Here is a 16,284-nt window from a genome sequence, read left to right as displayed (position 1 = left end):
TTTCCTCATCTGTAAAGGTGCAGATGAAACTTGTTCTCACTCCTGCTTAGTCTGTGAACTCCATATGGGATAGGGATAATATCCGACTTGATTATCTTGAATTTACCCCATTGTTTAGTGCACTTTTTTGCATGTAGCAACCATTTGGCAAATATTATTATTGTTATTATTCCACAACACTTATGCACATATTTATAATTAATTTAGTTTTACTAACACCTGTTTCCCCTAGCCTGTGAGCTCACTGTGGGCAGGGAATGTGTTTACCAACTCTGTTTTATTGTAGTCTCTCAAGCACATATGCTGTTCCACACACAGTAAGCAGTCAAATGAATACCACTGATGATGTGGAGGAGGATCGTGTCCTGTGTCTGGGGTTGAACAATCCCCAGGGTGAGGGAATAGGTCAGGTTGGGTCCTGGGCTCTCCCACAGCCCTCTGGCATTGCCCACGAGATAGTTGCAGCAGCCTGTGCTAAACGATGGTCCACATGGGGCCCTAAAATGTCACTGTAGCAGCCTGGAGGACGAACTCAATAGGGTCCCAATTCTCTATTTTTGGAATTTCTTCTCTCCTTCCCTCCATCTTCCCCTTGAGGGTCTCTGGCCTGTCTGCCCTGGAAGCACTGCCCTCTCTCTCCCCGCATCGGTCTCCCTGCTGAGCGTGGCTCTAGGACTCAAGTCCTTCCCTGCCTCGGGACCAGTGTAATAATAATAATACTAATACTACTACTAATAATAATAATAATAATAATAATAAATCGTATTTATTGGGTGCTTACTGTGTGCAGAGCACTGTACTAAGCGCTTGGGAAGTACAAGTTGGCAACATATAGAGACAGTCCCTACCCAACAGTGGGCTCGCAGTCTAAAAGGGGTAGACAGAGAACAAAACCAAACATACTAACAAAATAAAATAAATAGAATAGATATGTACGAGTAAAATAAATAAATAAATAGATTAATAAATATGTACAAACATATATACATATATACAGGTGCTGTGGGGAAGGGAAGGAGGTAAGATGGGGGGATGGAGAGGGGGATGAGGGGGATCATAATGATGATGATGGTATTTGTTAATAATAATGATGGCATTTATTGAGCACTTACTATATGCAAAGCACTGTTCTAAGCCCTGGGGAGGTTACAAGGTGATCAGGTTTTCCCACCGGGGGCTCACAGTCTTAATCTCCATTTTACAGATGAGGGAACTGACACACAGAGAATAATAATAATAATAATAATAATAATAATAATAATAATAATGGCATTTATTAAGCACTTACTATGTGCAAAGCACTATTTTAAGCGCTGGGGAGGTTACAAGGTGATCAGGTTGTCCCACGGGGGGCTCACAGTCTTAATCCCCATTTTACAGATGAGGTAACTGAGGCACAGAGAAATGAAGTGACTTACCCAAAGTCACACAGCTGACAATTGGCAGAGCTGGGATTTGAACCCATGACCTCTGACTCCAAAGCCTGTGCTCTTTCCACTGAGCCACGGAAGCGCTTACTATGTGTGAAGCACTGTTCTAAGAGCCGACAGACCAAGTGAGAGATGACAAGTGGCGGGGAGGCCTCCACAAGGCTCCTCCTCTGGCCGTCCCCTGGTGCAGGACCTGTTCTCTGACCCGGGAGCAGACCCCGGCCCAGCCCCCAGCCCCATTAATTCATTCATTCATTCAGTCGTATTTATTGAGCGTTTACTGTGTGCAGAACACTGTACTAAGCTCTTGGGAAGTCCAAGTTGGCAACATCTAGAGACGGTCCCTACCCAACAGTGGGCTCACAGTCTAGAAGGGGGGGACAGAGAACAAAACAAAACATATTAACAGAATAAAATAATTAGAAAAAATATGTACAAATAAAATAAATAAATAAATAATACAAACATATATATACAGCCCCAGATTTAGATCCCAGCCCAGACCCCATTTCTTGGTGCAGACCAGGCCCCAGGCCCAGCCCCCAGCCCCCACGCCCGGCAGTGACCCTGAGCCCACTGTTGGGCACGGACTGTCTCTATATGTTGCCAACTTGTACTTCCCAAGTGCTTAGTATCATCATCATCAATCGTATTTATTGAGCGCTTACTGTGTGCAGAGCACTGCACTTAGTACAGTGCTCTGCACACAGTAAGCACTCAATAAATAGGATTAAATACGATTGATTGATTGACCCCACCCAGGCCAGCCCCCGTTCCCCGGATCCCACGCCATCCCGGGACACAGGCCCTGCCCGCAGCTGTTCTGCTAATTACAAGTCTGCTGGGTGGGCGGCAGGATCCGCCCTCCCGTCCCGCCCGGGCGGGCCCGCCTTGTAGTTCGGGCCTTGCCACTCACTCTGCGGTCACAGGCCAAGCAGTGGCAGGGCGGGCAGGGGAGAAGGAGAAGGAGCTCTCCCCACCCTCTGTCTGCCTGTGCCCCTCGGGGCCTCAAGGACCCTTTCCTCCATGGCTTTCCCAAGGATGCTCCTGGGAACAGGGCCCAGAGACCAGAACAGTCTCCTGGTTTGGGAAACGCTAGGATCCTGGAGATCAGCATGATTGAGATAGGCCCCACCGGCCTATTTTGTTCTCTGTCTCCCCCTTTTAGACTGTGAGCCCACTGTTGGGTAGGGACTGTCTCTATATGTTGCCAATTTGTACTTCCCAAGCGCTCAGTACAGTGCTCTGCACATAGTAAGCGCTCAATAAATACGATTGATGATGATGATGATGATGATGATGGCCTGGGGCTCACATTTTGCTTCCTCCAACCCCAGGAAGTTATGGAACCTGAAGATGAAGGACCCTGAATCCAGGTGAGTGTGACCGTGAGTTTGTGGGGGGAACGGCCACCCCTCCCTTGTCCCCTTTCCCTTCTCCCAGCCTCAGTTCCCGCTTCCCTTCACCCTCCTTCTTCTCCAGGCTGAAGAGTCTCACCAAGAAGAACGTGTTTTGGGTTCACCGTGTGAGCTGTCTTGGCACCGAGTCCCACCTGGCCCAGTGTCAGGTGCAGGTGTCCCCGCCTCGGGGCCGATCGCAGCTGGCCTGCCCCGTGGGCATCCATGCTGTAGTCAGCTGCGTGCATAGTGGACGCCTCCACCACTCCAAGGGGAAGCCCCCTCGCAAGGTGTCCCGGGCGGAGGTGAGTGGCCAGGCCCAGCCCCAACTCCCAGACTTGACCCCAGCTACCTAACCTCTGCTGGGAGGGAGCACAGGGATCCAGGGGAGCACAGCCCCCCCAAAATAATAATAATTGTGGGAGGCAGTGTAGCCTAGCAGAAAGAGCCTGGGGCCTGGGAATCATCATCATCATCATCATCATCATCAAACGTATTTATTGAGCACTTACTATGTGCAGAGCACTGTACTAAGCGCTTGGGAAGTACAAATTGGCAACATATAGAGACAGTCCCTACCCAACAGTGGGCTCACAGTCTAAAAGGGGAATCAGAGGACCTGAGTTCTAATGCCGGCTCCACCACATAATAATAATAATAATGGCATTTGTTAAGTGCTTACTATGCGCAAAGCACTGTTCTAAGCGCTGGAGCAGTGTTCTAAGCTCTGGAAAATATCAATCAATCAATCGTATTTATTGAGCGCTTACTGTGTGCAGAGCACTGGACTAAGCACTTGGGAAGTACAAGTTGGCAACATATAGAGACAGTCCCTACCCAACAGTGGGCTCACAGTCTATAAGGGGGAGACAGAGAACAGAACCAAACATACTAACAAAATAAAATAAATAGAATAGATATGTACAAGTAAAATAAATAAATAGAGTAATAAATATGTACAAACACATATACATATATACAGGTGCTGTGGGGAAGGGAAGGAGGTAAGATGGGGGGGATGGAGAGGGGGACGAGGGGGAGAGGAAGGAAGGGGCTCGGTTTGGGAAGGCCTCCTGGAGGCCTGGAGACAAATATGTCTGCTGTGTGATCTTGGGCAAGTCACTTTACTTCTCTGTGCCTCAGTTACCTCATCTGTAAAATGATGATGATGATGGCATTTGTCGCATAGGGAAACAGCATGGCTCAGTGGAAAAAGCACGGTCTTTGGAGTCAGTGGTCATGGGTTCAAATCCCAACTCCGCCAATTGTCAGCTGTGTGACTTTGGGCAAGTCAATTAACTTCTCTGGACCCCAGTTACTTCATCTGCAAAATGGGGATTAAGACTGTGAGCCCCCTGTGGGACAACCTGATCACTTTGTAACCTCCCCAGGGCTTAGAACAGTGCTTTGCACATAGTAAGCACTTAATAAATGCCATAATTATTATTATTATTATTATTATTTGTTAAGTGTTTATTACGTGCCAAGTATTGTTCTCAGCGTTAGGGTAGATATAAGGTAATCAGGTTGTCCCATGTGGAGTTCGCAGTTTTAATCCTCATTTTACAGATGAGGTAACTGAGGCACAGAGAAGTTAAGTGACTTTCCCAAGGTCACACAGAAGACAAGTGGCGGAGCCGGGATTATATCCTAATCCTCCCCCTACTTAGACTTTGAACCCCGTGTGAGGCCGGGATTGTGTCCAAGCAGATCAACTTGTGTCTACCCCATTGCTTAGAACAGTGCTTGGCACCTAGTAAGTGTTATTATTATTATCATTATTATTTGTCATTATTTCAAGTGCTGGGGAAGATACAAGATAATCAGGTCAGACAGTCCCTGTCCCACTCAGGGCTCACAATCTAAGTAGGAGGAAGAACCGGTATTGGATCCCCATTTTACAGATGAGGTAACTGAGGAACAGGGGAGTTAAAGTGATTTGCCCAAGGCCACCCAACAGGTAGATGGTGGAGTTGGGATTAGAACCCAGGTCCTCCGAGGCCCGTGCTCTTTCCACTAAGCCACACTGCTCCTCTATCTATGTGAAGCTGGGCAAGTCACTTAACTTCCCTATGCCTCAGTTTCATCTGTCAATCGGGGATTCAATGCCTCGCCTGTGAGCTCCATTCATTCATCCAATCAATCAATCAATCATATTTATTGAGCGCTTACTGTGTGCCGAGCACTGTACTAAGCGCTTGGGAAGTCCAAGTTGGCAACATATAGAGACAGTCCCTACCCAACAGCGGGCTCACAGTCTAGAAGGGGGAGACATTCAACAAAACCAAACATACTATCAAAATAAAATAAATAGAATAGATATGTACAAGTAAAATAAATAGAGTAATAAAGTAAAGTAATAGAGTAATAAATATGTACAAACATATATACATATATACAGGTGCTGTGGGGAAGCACAATCATATTTATAGAGTTCTATGTAGGACAGGGACTCTGCGCGACCTGATCTTGATCTTCTCCAGCGCTTAGTACAGTGTTTAGTCCATAGTAAGTGCTTAACCCATAACCTCAGTTGTTTTTTATTATTATTAATAACAATAATACTATAATATACTACTCAACTATAAAAATAAATGCTCCCAGGGTGCTGGGAATCAGCCAGAGGGATCCCGGCCTATCCCAACAGGGAGTAATGTATCCCGTGGCGGAGTCTTGCTCCGCACCCCCAGCCCCATCTGTCCCTCCTCCAGCACAGAGACCTTCCCTGCTTCCTCTTCAACCCGGTCTTCTCCTGTCTCCCTTCCCTTCCCGTGCTTCATTCCTTCCCTCTTCCCGGCTCCTCCCGGCAGGTGCGTCTCCGGGCTGGGGCCCAGGCGGGCGAGGGCCGGGTGGAAGTGTTGCGGAACAACCAGTGGGGTACGGTCTGCGACCGCAAGTGGAACCTGATCTCGGCCAGCGTCCTGTGTCGCCAACTGGGCTTCGGCTCTGCCCGGGAAGCCCTCTTCGGGGCACAGATGGGCCAGGGTGAGCGACGGGACCCAAGGAGGCGGGGGGATAATAATAAAAATAACAATAACAGCATTTGTTAAGCACTTACTATGCGCAAAGCACTGTTCTAAGTGCTGGGGAGGGTACAAGATGATCAGGTTGTCCCACGGGGGGCTCACGGTCTTCATCCTCGTTTCACAGATGAGGCCCAGAGAAGTGAAGGGACTTGCCCAGAGTCACACAGCTGACGATTGGCGGAGCCGGGATTTGAAGCCATGACCTCTGACTCCAAAGCCCGGCCTCTTTCCACTGAGCCACGCTGCTTCCCTAAGCAGCGATGGGGGACGGGGGGACTGGGGGGGTTCCCCAGGGTGAGCGAGGGTCCAAGGGCTACGAGAGATCCCGAGAGTTGGGGTGGCGTGCACCCCCGACAATATGGGAGGAGCATCATCATCATCATCAATCGTATTTATTGAGCGCTTACTATGTGCAGAGCACTGTACTAAGCGCTTGGGAAGTACAAATTGGCAACACATAGAGACAGTCCCTACCCAACAGTGGGCTCACAGTCTAAAAGGGGGAAAAGGAAAAAGGAGCAGTTTTACAGTTGTCAGCCGTGTGACTTTGGGCAAGTCACTTAACTTCTCTGGGCCTCAGTTACCTCATCTGTAAAATGGGAATGAAGAATGTGAGCCCCGCGTGGGACAACCTGATCACCTTGTTAACCTCCCCAGCACTTATTTATTTATTTATTTATTTATTTATTTATTTTACTTGTACGTATTTATTCTATTTATTTTATTCTGTTAATATGTTTTGTTTTGTTTGTTTTGTTTTGTTTTGCCAACTTGTACTTCCCAAGCGCTTAGTACAGTGCTCTGCACACAGTAAGTGCTCAATAAATACGGATTGATTGATTGATTGATTGATTTGTTCTCTGTCTCCCCCTTCTAGACTGTGAGCCCACTGTTGGGTAGGGACCGTCTCTATATGTTGCCCACTTGGACTTCCCAAGCGCTTAGTCCAGTGCTCTGCACACAGTAAGCGCTCAATAAAGACCATTGAATGAATGAATGAATGAATGTTTTGCACATAGTAAGCGCTGAATAAATGCTATCATTAGTATTATAACAGTGTGGGGATTTTGTGGCGGGGGAAAGGGCTGAGTTGGCACCCCCCTTCTTCCCGCCCGCAGGCCTGGGTCCCATCCACCTGAGCGAGGTGCAGTGCGGAGGCCGGGAGCGCGCCTTGGGGGACTGCCCCTTCCGAGACGCTGCCCGCAGTGGGTGCCAACACGAGCAGGACGCGGCCGTCAGGTGCCACGTTCCCGACCTGGATTTCGGCCGCCAGGTAGGACGGAGGGGCCTGCTGAGCCTCAGGAGGAGCCGCGGTGCCCCGCGCCCGGCGTCCCCGTGGGCTCAGCGGGCCCCATTGTGCCCTGGCTGGTTCTCTTGCCCACAGGTGAGGCTGGCGGGGGGTCGCAGCCCCCAGGAGGGCGTGGTGGAGGTCCTTGTCCAGGTGAACGGGGCCCAGCGCTGGGGAGCTGTGTGTAGTGACCTCTGGGGCCTCAGCGAGGCCATGGTGGCCTGCCGGCAACTGGGACTTGGCTTCGCCAGCCACGCCATCAAGGTAGGTGCCACCCTGGCAGCGGGCCCGTCCAGTGGCTACTGGGGTTGGAAGCTTGGTGCCATCCCCCCGGGGGGCTTCCCGCTCCTCAAAGACCTCCAGTGGCTGCCCAACCACCTCCGCATCGAACATCAAACACTCCACATCCCTACCATCGGCTTTAAAATACTCAATCAGTTTGCCCCCTCCTATAATAATATTAATAATAAGAGAAGAAGAAGAAGAATAGAGAAGCAGTGTGGCTCAGTGGATAAGCTCACGGGCTTTAGAGTCAGAGGTCATGGCTTCGAACGTCAAACACTTCACATCCCTACCATCAACTTTAAAATACTCAATCAGTTTGCCCCCTCCTATAACAATAATAATAATAATGAGAAGAAGAAGAAGAATAGAGAAGCAGCGTGGCTCAGTGGAAAAGCTCATGGGCTTTAGAGTCAGAGGTCATGGCTTCGAACATCAAACAATCCACATCCCTACCATCGGCTTTAAAATACTCAATCAGTTTGCCCCCTCCTATAATGATAATAAGAGAAGAAGAAGAAGAATAGAGAAGCAGCGTGGCTCAGTGGAAAAGCTCACGGGCTTTAGAGTTAGAGGTCATGGCTTCGAACATCAAACACTCCACATCCCTACCATTGGCTTTAAAATACTCAATCAGTTTTCCCCTTCCTATAATAATTAATAATAATAATAATAATAAAAGAGAAGAAGAAGAAGAATAGAGAAGCAGCGTGGCTCAGTGGAAAAGCTCACGGGCTTTAGAGTCAGAGGTCATGGCTTCGAACATTAAACACTCCACATCCCTACCATTGGCTTTAAAATACTCAATCAGTTTGCCCCCTCCTATAATAATAATAATAATAAGAGAAGAAGAAGAAGAATAGAGAAGCAGCGTGGCTCAGTGGAAAAGCTCACGGGCTTTAGAGTCAAAGGTCATGGCTTCGAACATCGAACACTCCACATCCCTACCATCGGCTTTAAAATACTCAATCAGTTTGCCCCCTCCTATAATAATAATAATAATAATAATAATAATAATAATAAGAGAAGAAGAAGAAGAATAGAGAAGCAGCGTGGCTCAGTGGAAAAGCTCACGGGCTTTAGAGTCAAAGGTCATAGCTTCGAACATGAAACACTCCACAACCCTACCATTGGCTTTAAAATACTCAATCAGTTTGCCCCCTCCTATAATAATAATAATAATAAGAGAAGAAGAAGAAGAATAGAGAAGTAGCGTGGCTCAGTGGAAAAGCTCACGGGCTTTAGAGTCAGAGGTCATGGCTTCAAATCCCAGCTCTGCCAATTGACAGCTGTGTGATTTTGGGCAAGTCACTTAACTTCTCTGTCCCTCAGTTACCTCATCTGTAAAATGGGGATGAAAAAAAATGATGGCAGTTGTTAAGCGCGTACTATGAGCAAAGCACTGTTCTAGGAGCTGGGGGGATACAAGGTGATCAGGTTGTCCCACGTGGGGCTCACAGTCTTCATCCCCATTTCACAGATGAGGTAACTGAGGCTCTGAGAAGTTAAGTGACTTGCCCAAGGTCACACAGCAGACATGTAAAGCAGCGTGGCTCAGTGGAAAGAGCACACTTTGGAGTCACGGGGTGTGGGTTCAAATCCCAGCTTCGCCAATTGTCAGCTGTGTGACTTTGGGCGTCACTTCACTTCTCTGTGCCTCAGTTACCTCATCTGGAAAATGGGGATTAAGACTGTGAGCCCCCTGTGGGACAACCTGATCTCCTTGTATCCTCCCCAGCGCTTAGAACAGTGCTTTGCACATAGAAAGCACTTAATAAATGCTATTATTATTATTATTATGTGGTGGAACTGGGATTTGAACCCATGACCTCTGACTCCAAAGCCCGTGCTCTTTCCACTGAGCCACGCTGCTTCCCTATGAAGACTGTGAGCCCCACGTGGGACAACCTGATCATCTTGTAACCTCCCCAGCACTTAAAATAGTGCTTGGCACATAGTAAGCACTAAATGAATGCTATTATTATTATTATTATTATTATTATTATTATTATTATTATTATTATTATTATTATTATTATATACACCAGGCCACCATTCTACCCACTTTAAAAGCCTGACAAAGTTCACATCTCCTCCAAGAGGCCTTCCCCAGTTAAACCTTCCTTTCCCTGGCACCCTCATCCTTTTGTGTCTTTACGCACTTGGACCCTATGGGCATTTGATAGCCACCCCAACCTCAGCCCCAAAGCACTGATGTACATCTCTAGAAATTATGCATTATTAATTATTGATATTAATGTCTGTCTCCCTCTCTAGACTGTAAGTTTGTTGTGGGCAGGGAACGTGTCTACCAGCTCTGCTGTATGTATTCTCCCGAGTGCTCAGTACAGTGCTCTGCGCTCAATAAATACCACTGATAATGATTATAGAGAACTCCGGCTCCAAGAGGCCGATGTAAGAGGAGCAGCATGGCCTCTAGAAATGATACATTATTAATTATTTATATTAATGTCTGTCTCCCTCTCTAGACTGCAAGTTTGTTGTGGGCAGGGAACGTGTCTACCAGCTCTGCTGTATACAGTCTCCCGAGTGCTCAGTACAGTGCTCTGCGCTCCATAAATACCACTGATAATGATTGTAGAGAACTCCGGCTAGAAGAGGCCGATGGAAGAGAAGCAGCACGTCCTCTAGAAATTACACATTATTAATTATTAATATTAATGTCTGTCTCCCTCTCTAGACTGCAAGTTTGTTGTGGGCAGGGAACGTGTCTACCAGCTCTGCTGTATATAGTCTCCCGAGTGCTCAGTACAGTGCTCTGCGCTCAATAAATACCACTGATAATGATTATAGAGAGCTCCGGCTCCAAGAGGCCGATGTAAGAGGAGCAGCACGGCCTCTAGAAATTACACATTATTAATTATTAATATTAATGTCTGTCTCCCTCTCTAGACTGTAAGTTTGTTGTGGGCAGGGAACGTGTCTACCAGCTCTGCTGTATATAGTCTCCCGAGTGCTCAGTACAGTGCTCTGCGCTCAATAAATACCACTGATAATGATTATAGAAAACTCCGGCTAGAAGAGGCTGATTTAAGTGAAGCAACACAGCCTCGTGGAAAGACTGAGGGGCCGGGAGTGAGGAGGCCTGGTGTCTAGTCCCTGCCCTATTTTGGGAAGCAAGCTTCCCCATCTGTATAATGGGAATGAGATGCCTGCTCACCCTAAATCTCAGCCTGCTAGCCCTGCGTAGGACTGAGACTGTCTAATCTGACCTTGTAACAGCTCCACCGTTTGGTGTCTAATAAGTCCACCAACCGATGGCATTTATTGAGTGCTTACTGCCAGCAGAGCACTGTACTGAGTGCTTGGGAAAGTACAATGCCTGAGAAGCAGCGTGGCTCAGAGGACAGAGCGCGAGCTTTGGAGTTGGAGGTCGTGGGTTCTAATCCTGGCTCTGCCACTTGTCAGCTGTGTGACTTTGGGCAAGTCACTTCACTTCTCTGGGCCTCAGTTTCCTCATCTGGAAAATGGGGATAAAGACTGTAAGCCCCACATGGGACAACCTGATTACCTTGTATCCCCCCAGCACTTAGAGCAGCCCGTTGTTGGGTAGGGACCGTCTCTATATGTTGCCAACTTGTACTTCCCAAGTGCTTAGTAATAATAATAATGATAATAATAATAATAATGGCATTTGTTAAGTGCTTACTATGTGCAAAGCACTGTTCTAAGCACCGGGGAGGTTACAAGGTGATCAGGTTGTCCCACGGGGGGCTCACAGTCTTCATCCCCATTTGACAGATGAGGTAACTGAGGCACAGAGAAGTGAAGTGACTTGCCCAAAGTCACACAGCTGATAGTTGGCGGAGCAGGGATTTGAACCCATGACCTCTGACTCCAAAGCCCGGGCTCTTTCCACTGAGCCACGCTGCTTCTCTAATACACTGTACTCTAGTACAGCGCTCTGCACACAGTAAGCGCTCAATAAATACAATTGAATGAATGAATGAACGAAACAGTGCTTGGCACATAGTAAGCAGCTTAACAAATGCCATCATTACTATGACAATGCAACAGAGTTGGTCGGCATGTTCCCTGCCCACGATACGCTTACAGTCTAGAAGGAGAGATGCACATTAAATGAACGACGGCTTGACAAACGCCATCGTTATTCTTCTGAAATCCTCCAGTGCTGCTGGACGTCCCCTTTCCCTGACTGCCCCCTGATATGTTGCCAACTTGTACTTCCCAAGCGCTTAGTACAGTGCTCTGCACACAGTAAGCGCTCCATAAATACAATTGATTGATTGATTGATTGATTGGTACACCCGTTCCCTGGGAAGTAGACTAGTAGTCTTCTGACTGTGAGCCCACTGTTGGGTAGGGACCGTCTCTAGATGTTGCCAATCTGGACTTAGTCCAGTGCTCTGCACACAGTAAGTGCTCAATAAATACGATTGATTGATTGATTGATCATTATTATCACAATGCAACAGAGTAGGTCGACCTGTTCCCTACCCACGTTAAGCTTACAGTCCACAAGGAGAGATGCACATTAAATGAACGACGGCTTGACAAATGCCATCGTTATTCTTCTGAAATCATAATCATCAATAATATTTATTGAGCGCTTACTGTGTGCAGAGCACTGTACTAAGCGCTTGGGAAGTACAAATTGGCAACATATAGAGACAGTCCCTACCCAACAGTGGGCTCACAGTCTAAAAGGGGGACACAGAGAACAAAACCAAACATACTAACAAAATAAAATAAATAGAATAGATATGTACAAATAAAATAAATAAATAAATAGAGTAAAAAAATATGTACAAACATATATACATGTATACAGGTGCTGTGGGGAAGGGAAGGAGGTAAGATGGGGGGGATGGAGAGGGGGACGAGGGGGAGAGGAAGAAAGGGGCTCAGTCTGGGAAGGCCTCCTGGAGGAGGTGAGCTCTCAGCAGGGCCTTGAAGGGAGGAAGAGAGCTAGCTTGGCGGATGGGCAGAGGGAGGGCATTCCAGGCCCGGGGGATGACGTGGGCCAGGGGTCGATGGCGGGACAGGCGAGAGCGAGGTACAGTGAGGAGATCAGCGGTGGAGGAGCGGAGGGTGCGGGCTGGGCTGGAGAAGGAGAGAAGGGAGGTGAGGTAGGAGGGAGGCGAGGTGATGGACGGCCTTGAAGCCCAGGGTGAGGAGTTTCTGCCTGATGCGCAGATTGATTGGTAGCCACTGGAGATTTTTGAGGAGGGGAGTGATATGCCCAGAGCGTTTCTGGACAAAGATAATCCGGGCAGCAGCATCAAGTATGGATTGAAGTGGAGAGAGACACGAGGATGGGAGATCAGAGAGAAGGCTGATGCAGTAGTCCAGACGGGATAGGATGAGAGCTTGAATGAGCAGGGTAGCGGTTGGGATGGAGAGGAAAGGGCGGATCTTGGCAATGTTGCGGAGCTGAGACCGGCAGGTTTTGGTGACGGCTTGGATGTGAGGGGTGAATCAGAGAGCGGAGTCGAGGATGACACCAAGGTTGCGGGCTTGTGAGACGGGAAGGATGGTAGTGCCGTCAACAGATATGGGAAAGTCAGGGAGAGGGCAAGGTTTGGGAGGGAAGACAAGGAGTTCAGTCTTCGACATGTTGAGCTTTAGGTGGCAGGCAGACATCCAAATGGAGATGTCCTGAAGGCAGGAGGAGATGCGAGCCTGGAGAGAGGGGGAGAGAGCAGGGGCAGAAATGTAGATCTGGGTGTCATCAGCGTAGAGATGATAGTTGAAGCCGTGGGAGCAAATGAGGTCACCAAGGGAGTGCGTGTAGATCGAAATCCTCCAGTGCTGCTGGACGTCCCCTTTCCCCGACTGCCCCCTGACTGGGACACCCGTTCCCTGGGAAGTAGACTAGTAGTCTTCCAGACTGTAAGCCCGCTGTTGGGTAGGGACCGTCTCTATATGTTGCCAACTTGGACTTCCCAAGCGCTTAGTCCAGTGCTCTGCACACAGTAAGCGCTCAATAAATATGATTGAATGATAGACTGATCATTATTATCACAATGCAACAGAGTTGGTCAACCTGTTCCCTCCCACGATAAGCTTACAGTCTAGAAGGAGAGATGCACATTAAATGAACGACAGCTTGACAAACGCCATCGTTATTCTTCTGAAATCCTCCAGCGCTGCTGGACGTCCCCTTTCCCCGACCGCCCCCGGATTGGGACACTTGTTCCCTGGGAAGTAGACTAGTAGTCTTCTAGACTGTGAGCCCGCTGTTGGGTAGGGACCGTCTCGAGATGTTGCCAACTTGGACTTCCCAAGCGCTTAGTCCAGTGCTTTGCACACAGTAAGCTCTCGATAAATACGATTGATTGATTGATCATTATTCTGACAATGCAACAGAGTTGGTCGGCCTGTTCCCTGCCCACGATAAGCTTACAGTCTAGAAAGAGAGATGCACATTAAATGAACGACGGCTTGACAAACGCCATCGCTGCTGGACGTCCCCTTTCCCCGACCGCCCCCTGATTGGGACACCCGTTCCCTGGGAGGTAGACTAGTAGTCGTCCAGACTGTGAGCCCACTGTTGGGTAGGGACCGTCTCTAGATGTTGCCAACCTGGACTTCCCAAGCGCTTAGTCCAGTGCTCTGCACACAGTAAGCGCTCACTAAATACGACTGATTGAAGTAGGGAGCAGGCAAGAGCAGCCTGGTAGTTGTCCCCGCTCTCCCGGCCCCCATGCTCACCTCAATGGGTGGGACTCTCTCCTCTCAGGACACGTGGTACTGGCAAGGCACCCCAGGGGCCGGCCAGGTGGTGATGAGCGGGGTGCGCTGCTCGGGCACGGAGCTGGCCCTGCAGCAGTGCCAGCGACACGGGCCCGTGCACTGCTCCCACGGCACTGGGCGGTTCTCCGCTGGAGTCTCCTGCACGGACAGTGAGTGGCGGGGAAGCGGGAGATGGGGGCGGATCAAGGGGCTGGGGGAGGAAGGGGGGCACAAAAAGCTCCGATGATGGCAATTCCCGGTTCTCCCCCCTTCTAGCCTGTGAGCCCACTGCTGGGTAGGGACCGTCTCTGTATGTTGCCAACTTGGACTTCCCAAGCGCTTAGTACAGTGCTCTGCACACAGTAAGCGCTCAAAAAATTTTAGACTGTGAGCCCACTGTTGGGTAGGGACTGTCTCTATATGTTTCCAATTTGTACTTCCCAAGCGCTTAGTACAGTGCTCTGCACATAGTAAGCGCTCAATAAATACGATTGATGATGATGATGATAATAAATACGATTGATGATTGATTGGGAGCCTTTCCCAGGCCCCTCCAGAACAGCAGGGCCCTGCCCTGCAGCCTGACTGGATACCTACTGGAAGGCCAGAACCTGAGCCTCGGTCCGTTGGCCAGAGCATCAGAGGGCAGCCTCCATGGCCCAGTGTTTTCTGCATTTTTTTTCAGGGATATTTATTGAGCACTTACTAAAGAGCCCGGGCTTTGGAGTCAGGGGTCAGGGGTTCAAATCCCGGCTCCGCCAATTGTCAGCTGGGTGACTTTGGGCCAGTCACTTCACTTCTCTGGGCCTCAGTGACCTCATCTGGAAAATGGGGATTAAGACTGTGAGCCCCACGTGGGACAACCTGATCACCTTGTAAGATCTCCGGCGCTTAGAACAGTGCTTTGCACATAGTAAGTGCTTAATAAATGCTATCATTATTATTATTATGTGCAGAGCACTGTACTAAGTACTTAGGAGAGTGCAATACAACAGAGTTAGCAGACACATTCACTGTCCACAACAAGCAAACAGTTTAAAGGGGGAGATAGTGGCTCAGTAGAAAGAGCCCGGGCTTGGGAGTCGGAGGTCATGGGTTCTAATCCCGGCTCCGCCACTTGTCAGCTGTGTGACTTTGGGCAAGTCACTTCAATTCTCTGAGCCTCAGTGACCTCAACTGTAAAATGGGGATTAAGACTGTGAGCCTCAAGTGGGACAACCCGATCACCTTGTAGGCCCCCCAGCACTTAGAACAGTGCTTCACACATAGTAAGCCCTTAATAAATGCCATTATTGTTATTATTATTAAGTCACTTAACTTCTCTGAGCCTCAGTGACCTCATCTGTAAAATGGGGATTAAGACTGTGAGCCTCAAGTGGGACAACCCGATCACCTTGTAGGCCCCCCAGCACTTAGAACAGGGCTTCACACATAGTAAGCACTTAATAAATGCCAAAATTGTTATTATTATTAAGTCGCTTAACTTCTCTGAGCCTCAGTGACCTCATCTGTAAAATGGGGATTAAGACTGTGAGCCCCAAGTGGGACAATCCGATCATCTTGTAGCCTCCCAGAACTTAGAACAGTGCTTGGCACATAGTAAGTGCTTAACAAATGCCATTATTATCAATATAATTTATAATATATGACATATGTGGGTGCCAAGGATGGGACCGAGGTTGGGGGCTGGTGGGCCAACTTGTACTTCCCAAGCACTTAGTCCAGTGCTCCGCACACAGTAAGCACTCAATAAATACGATTGAATGAATGAATGAATGAAGTAGGAGCCATTACTGCTCTTGCTGTCGATTGCTGTGAGAAACGTCAGGCACCATCTCATCACTGCAGTGTTGACGACCAGAAACATGGGAGATAGTGTTATCTCAGAACTAAGAGTCCAGGTGCGGTTTGGGGGCCAGATGTGTGAGTGTGAGAGACAGAGAGAGAGTACACGTTTTTGTGTGTGCTTTGTGCGTTTGCGTGTCTACAAGTGTATACGTGCGTGAATAGCCATCTATCTATCTGTCCTTTGTCTTCCGAGATACTGCAAAGGGAAGGGGAAGCAGCGTGGCTGAGTGGAAAGAGCCCGGGCTTTGGAGTCAGAGGTCATGGGTTCGAATCCCAGCTCCGCCAATTGTCAGCTG

At 48.5% G+C, this 16,284-nt stretch overlaps 1 protein-coding gene across 1 annotated transcript in view; it reads left to right on the top strand.

Annotated features, from left to right (window-relative positions):
* LOXL4 (lysyl oxidase like 4) overlaps positions 1 to 16,284 on the top strand; it is a 57,006-nt gene that overhangs the window by 17,928 nt on the left and 22,794 nt on the right. Inside the window, exons 7-13 of the mRNA XM_038743353.1 lie at positions 2,768 to 2,806; positions 2,913 to 3,136; positions 4,498 to 4,511; positions 5,638 to 5,812; positions 6,972 to 7,126; positions 7,238 to 7,405; positions 14,148 to 14,310. Coding sequence (XP_038599281.1) covers positions 2,768 to 2,806; positions 2,913 to 3,136; positions 4,498 to 4,511; positions 5,638 to 5,812; positions 6,972 to 7,126; positions 7,238 to 7,405; positions 14,148 to 14,310 — 938 coding nt within the window. The remainder of the gene's footprint in view (positions 1 to 2,767; positions 2,807 to 2,912; positions 3,137 to 4,497; positions 4,512 to 5,637; positions 5,813 to 6,971; positions 7,127 to 7,237; positions 7,406 to 14,147; positions 14,311 to 16,284) is intronic.

This window comes from Tachyglossus aculeatus, chromosome 3, assembly GCF_015852505.1.
Source record: "Tachyglossus aculeatus isolate mTacAcu1 chromosome 3, mTacAcu1.pri, whole genome shotgun sequence".
NCBI classification, from domain to species: Eukaryota; Metazoa; Chordata; class Mammalia; order Monotremata; family Tachyglossidae; genus Tachyglossus; species Tachyglossus aculeatus.
This window is presented reverse-complemented; position numbering and strand designations above follow the sequence as displayed.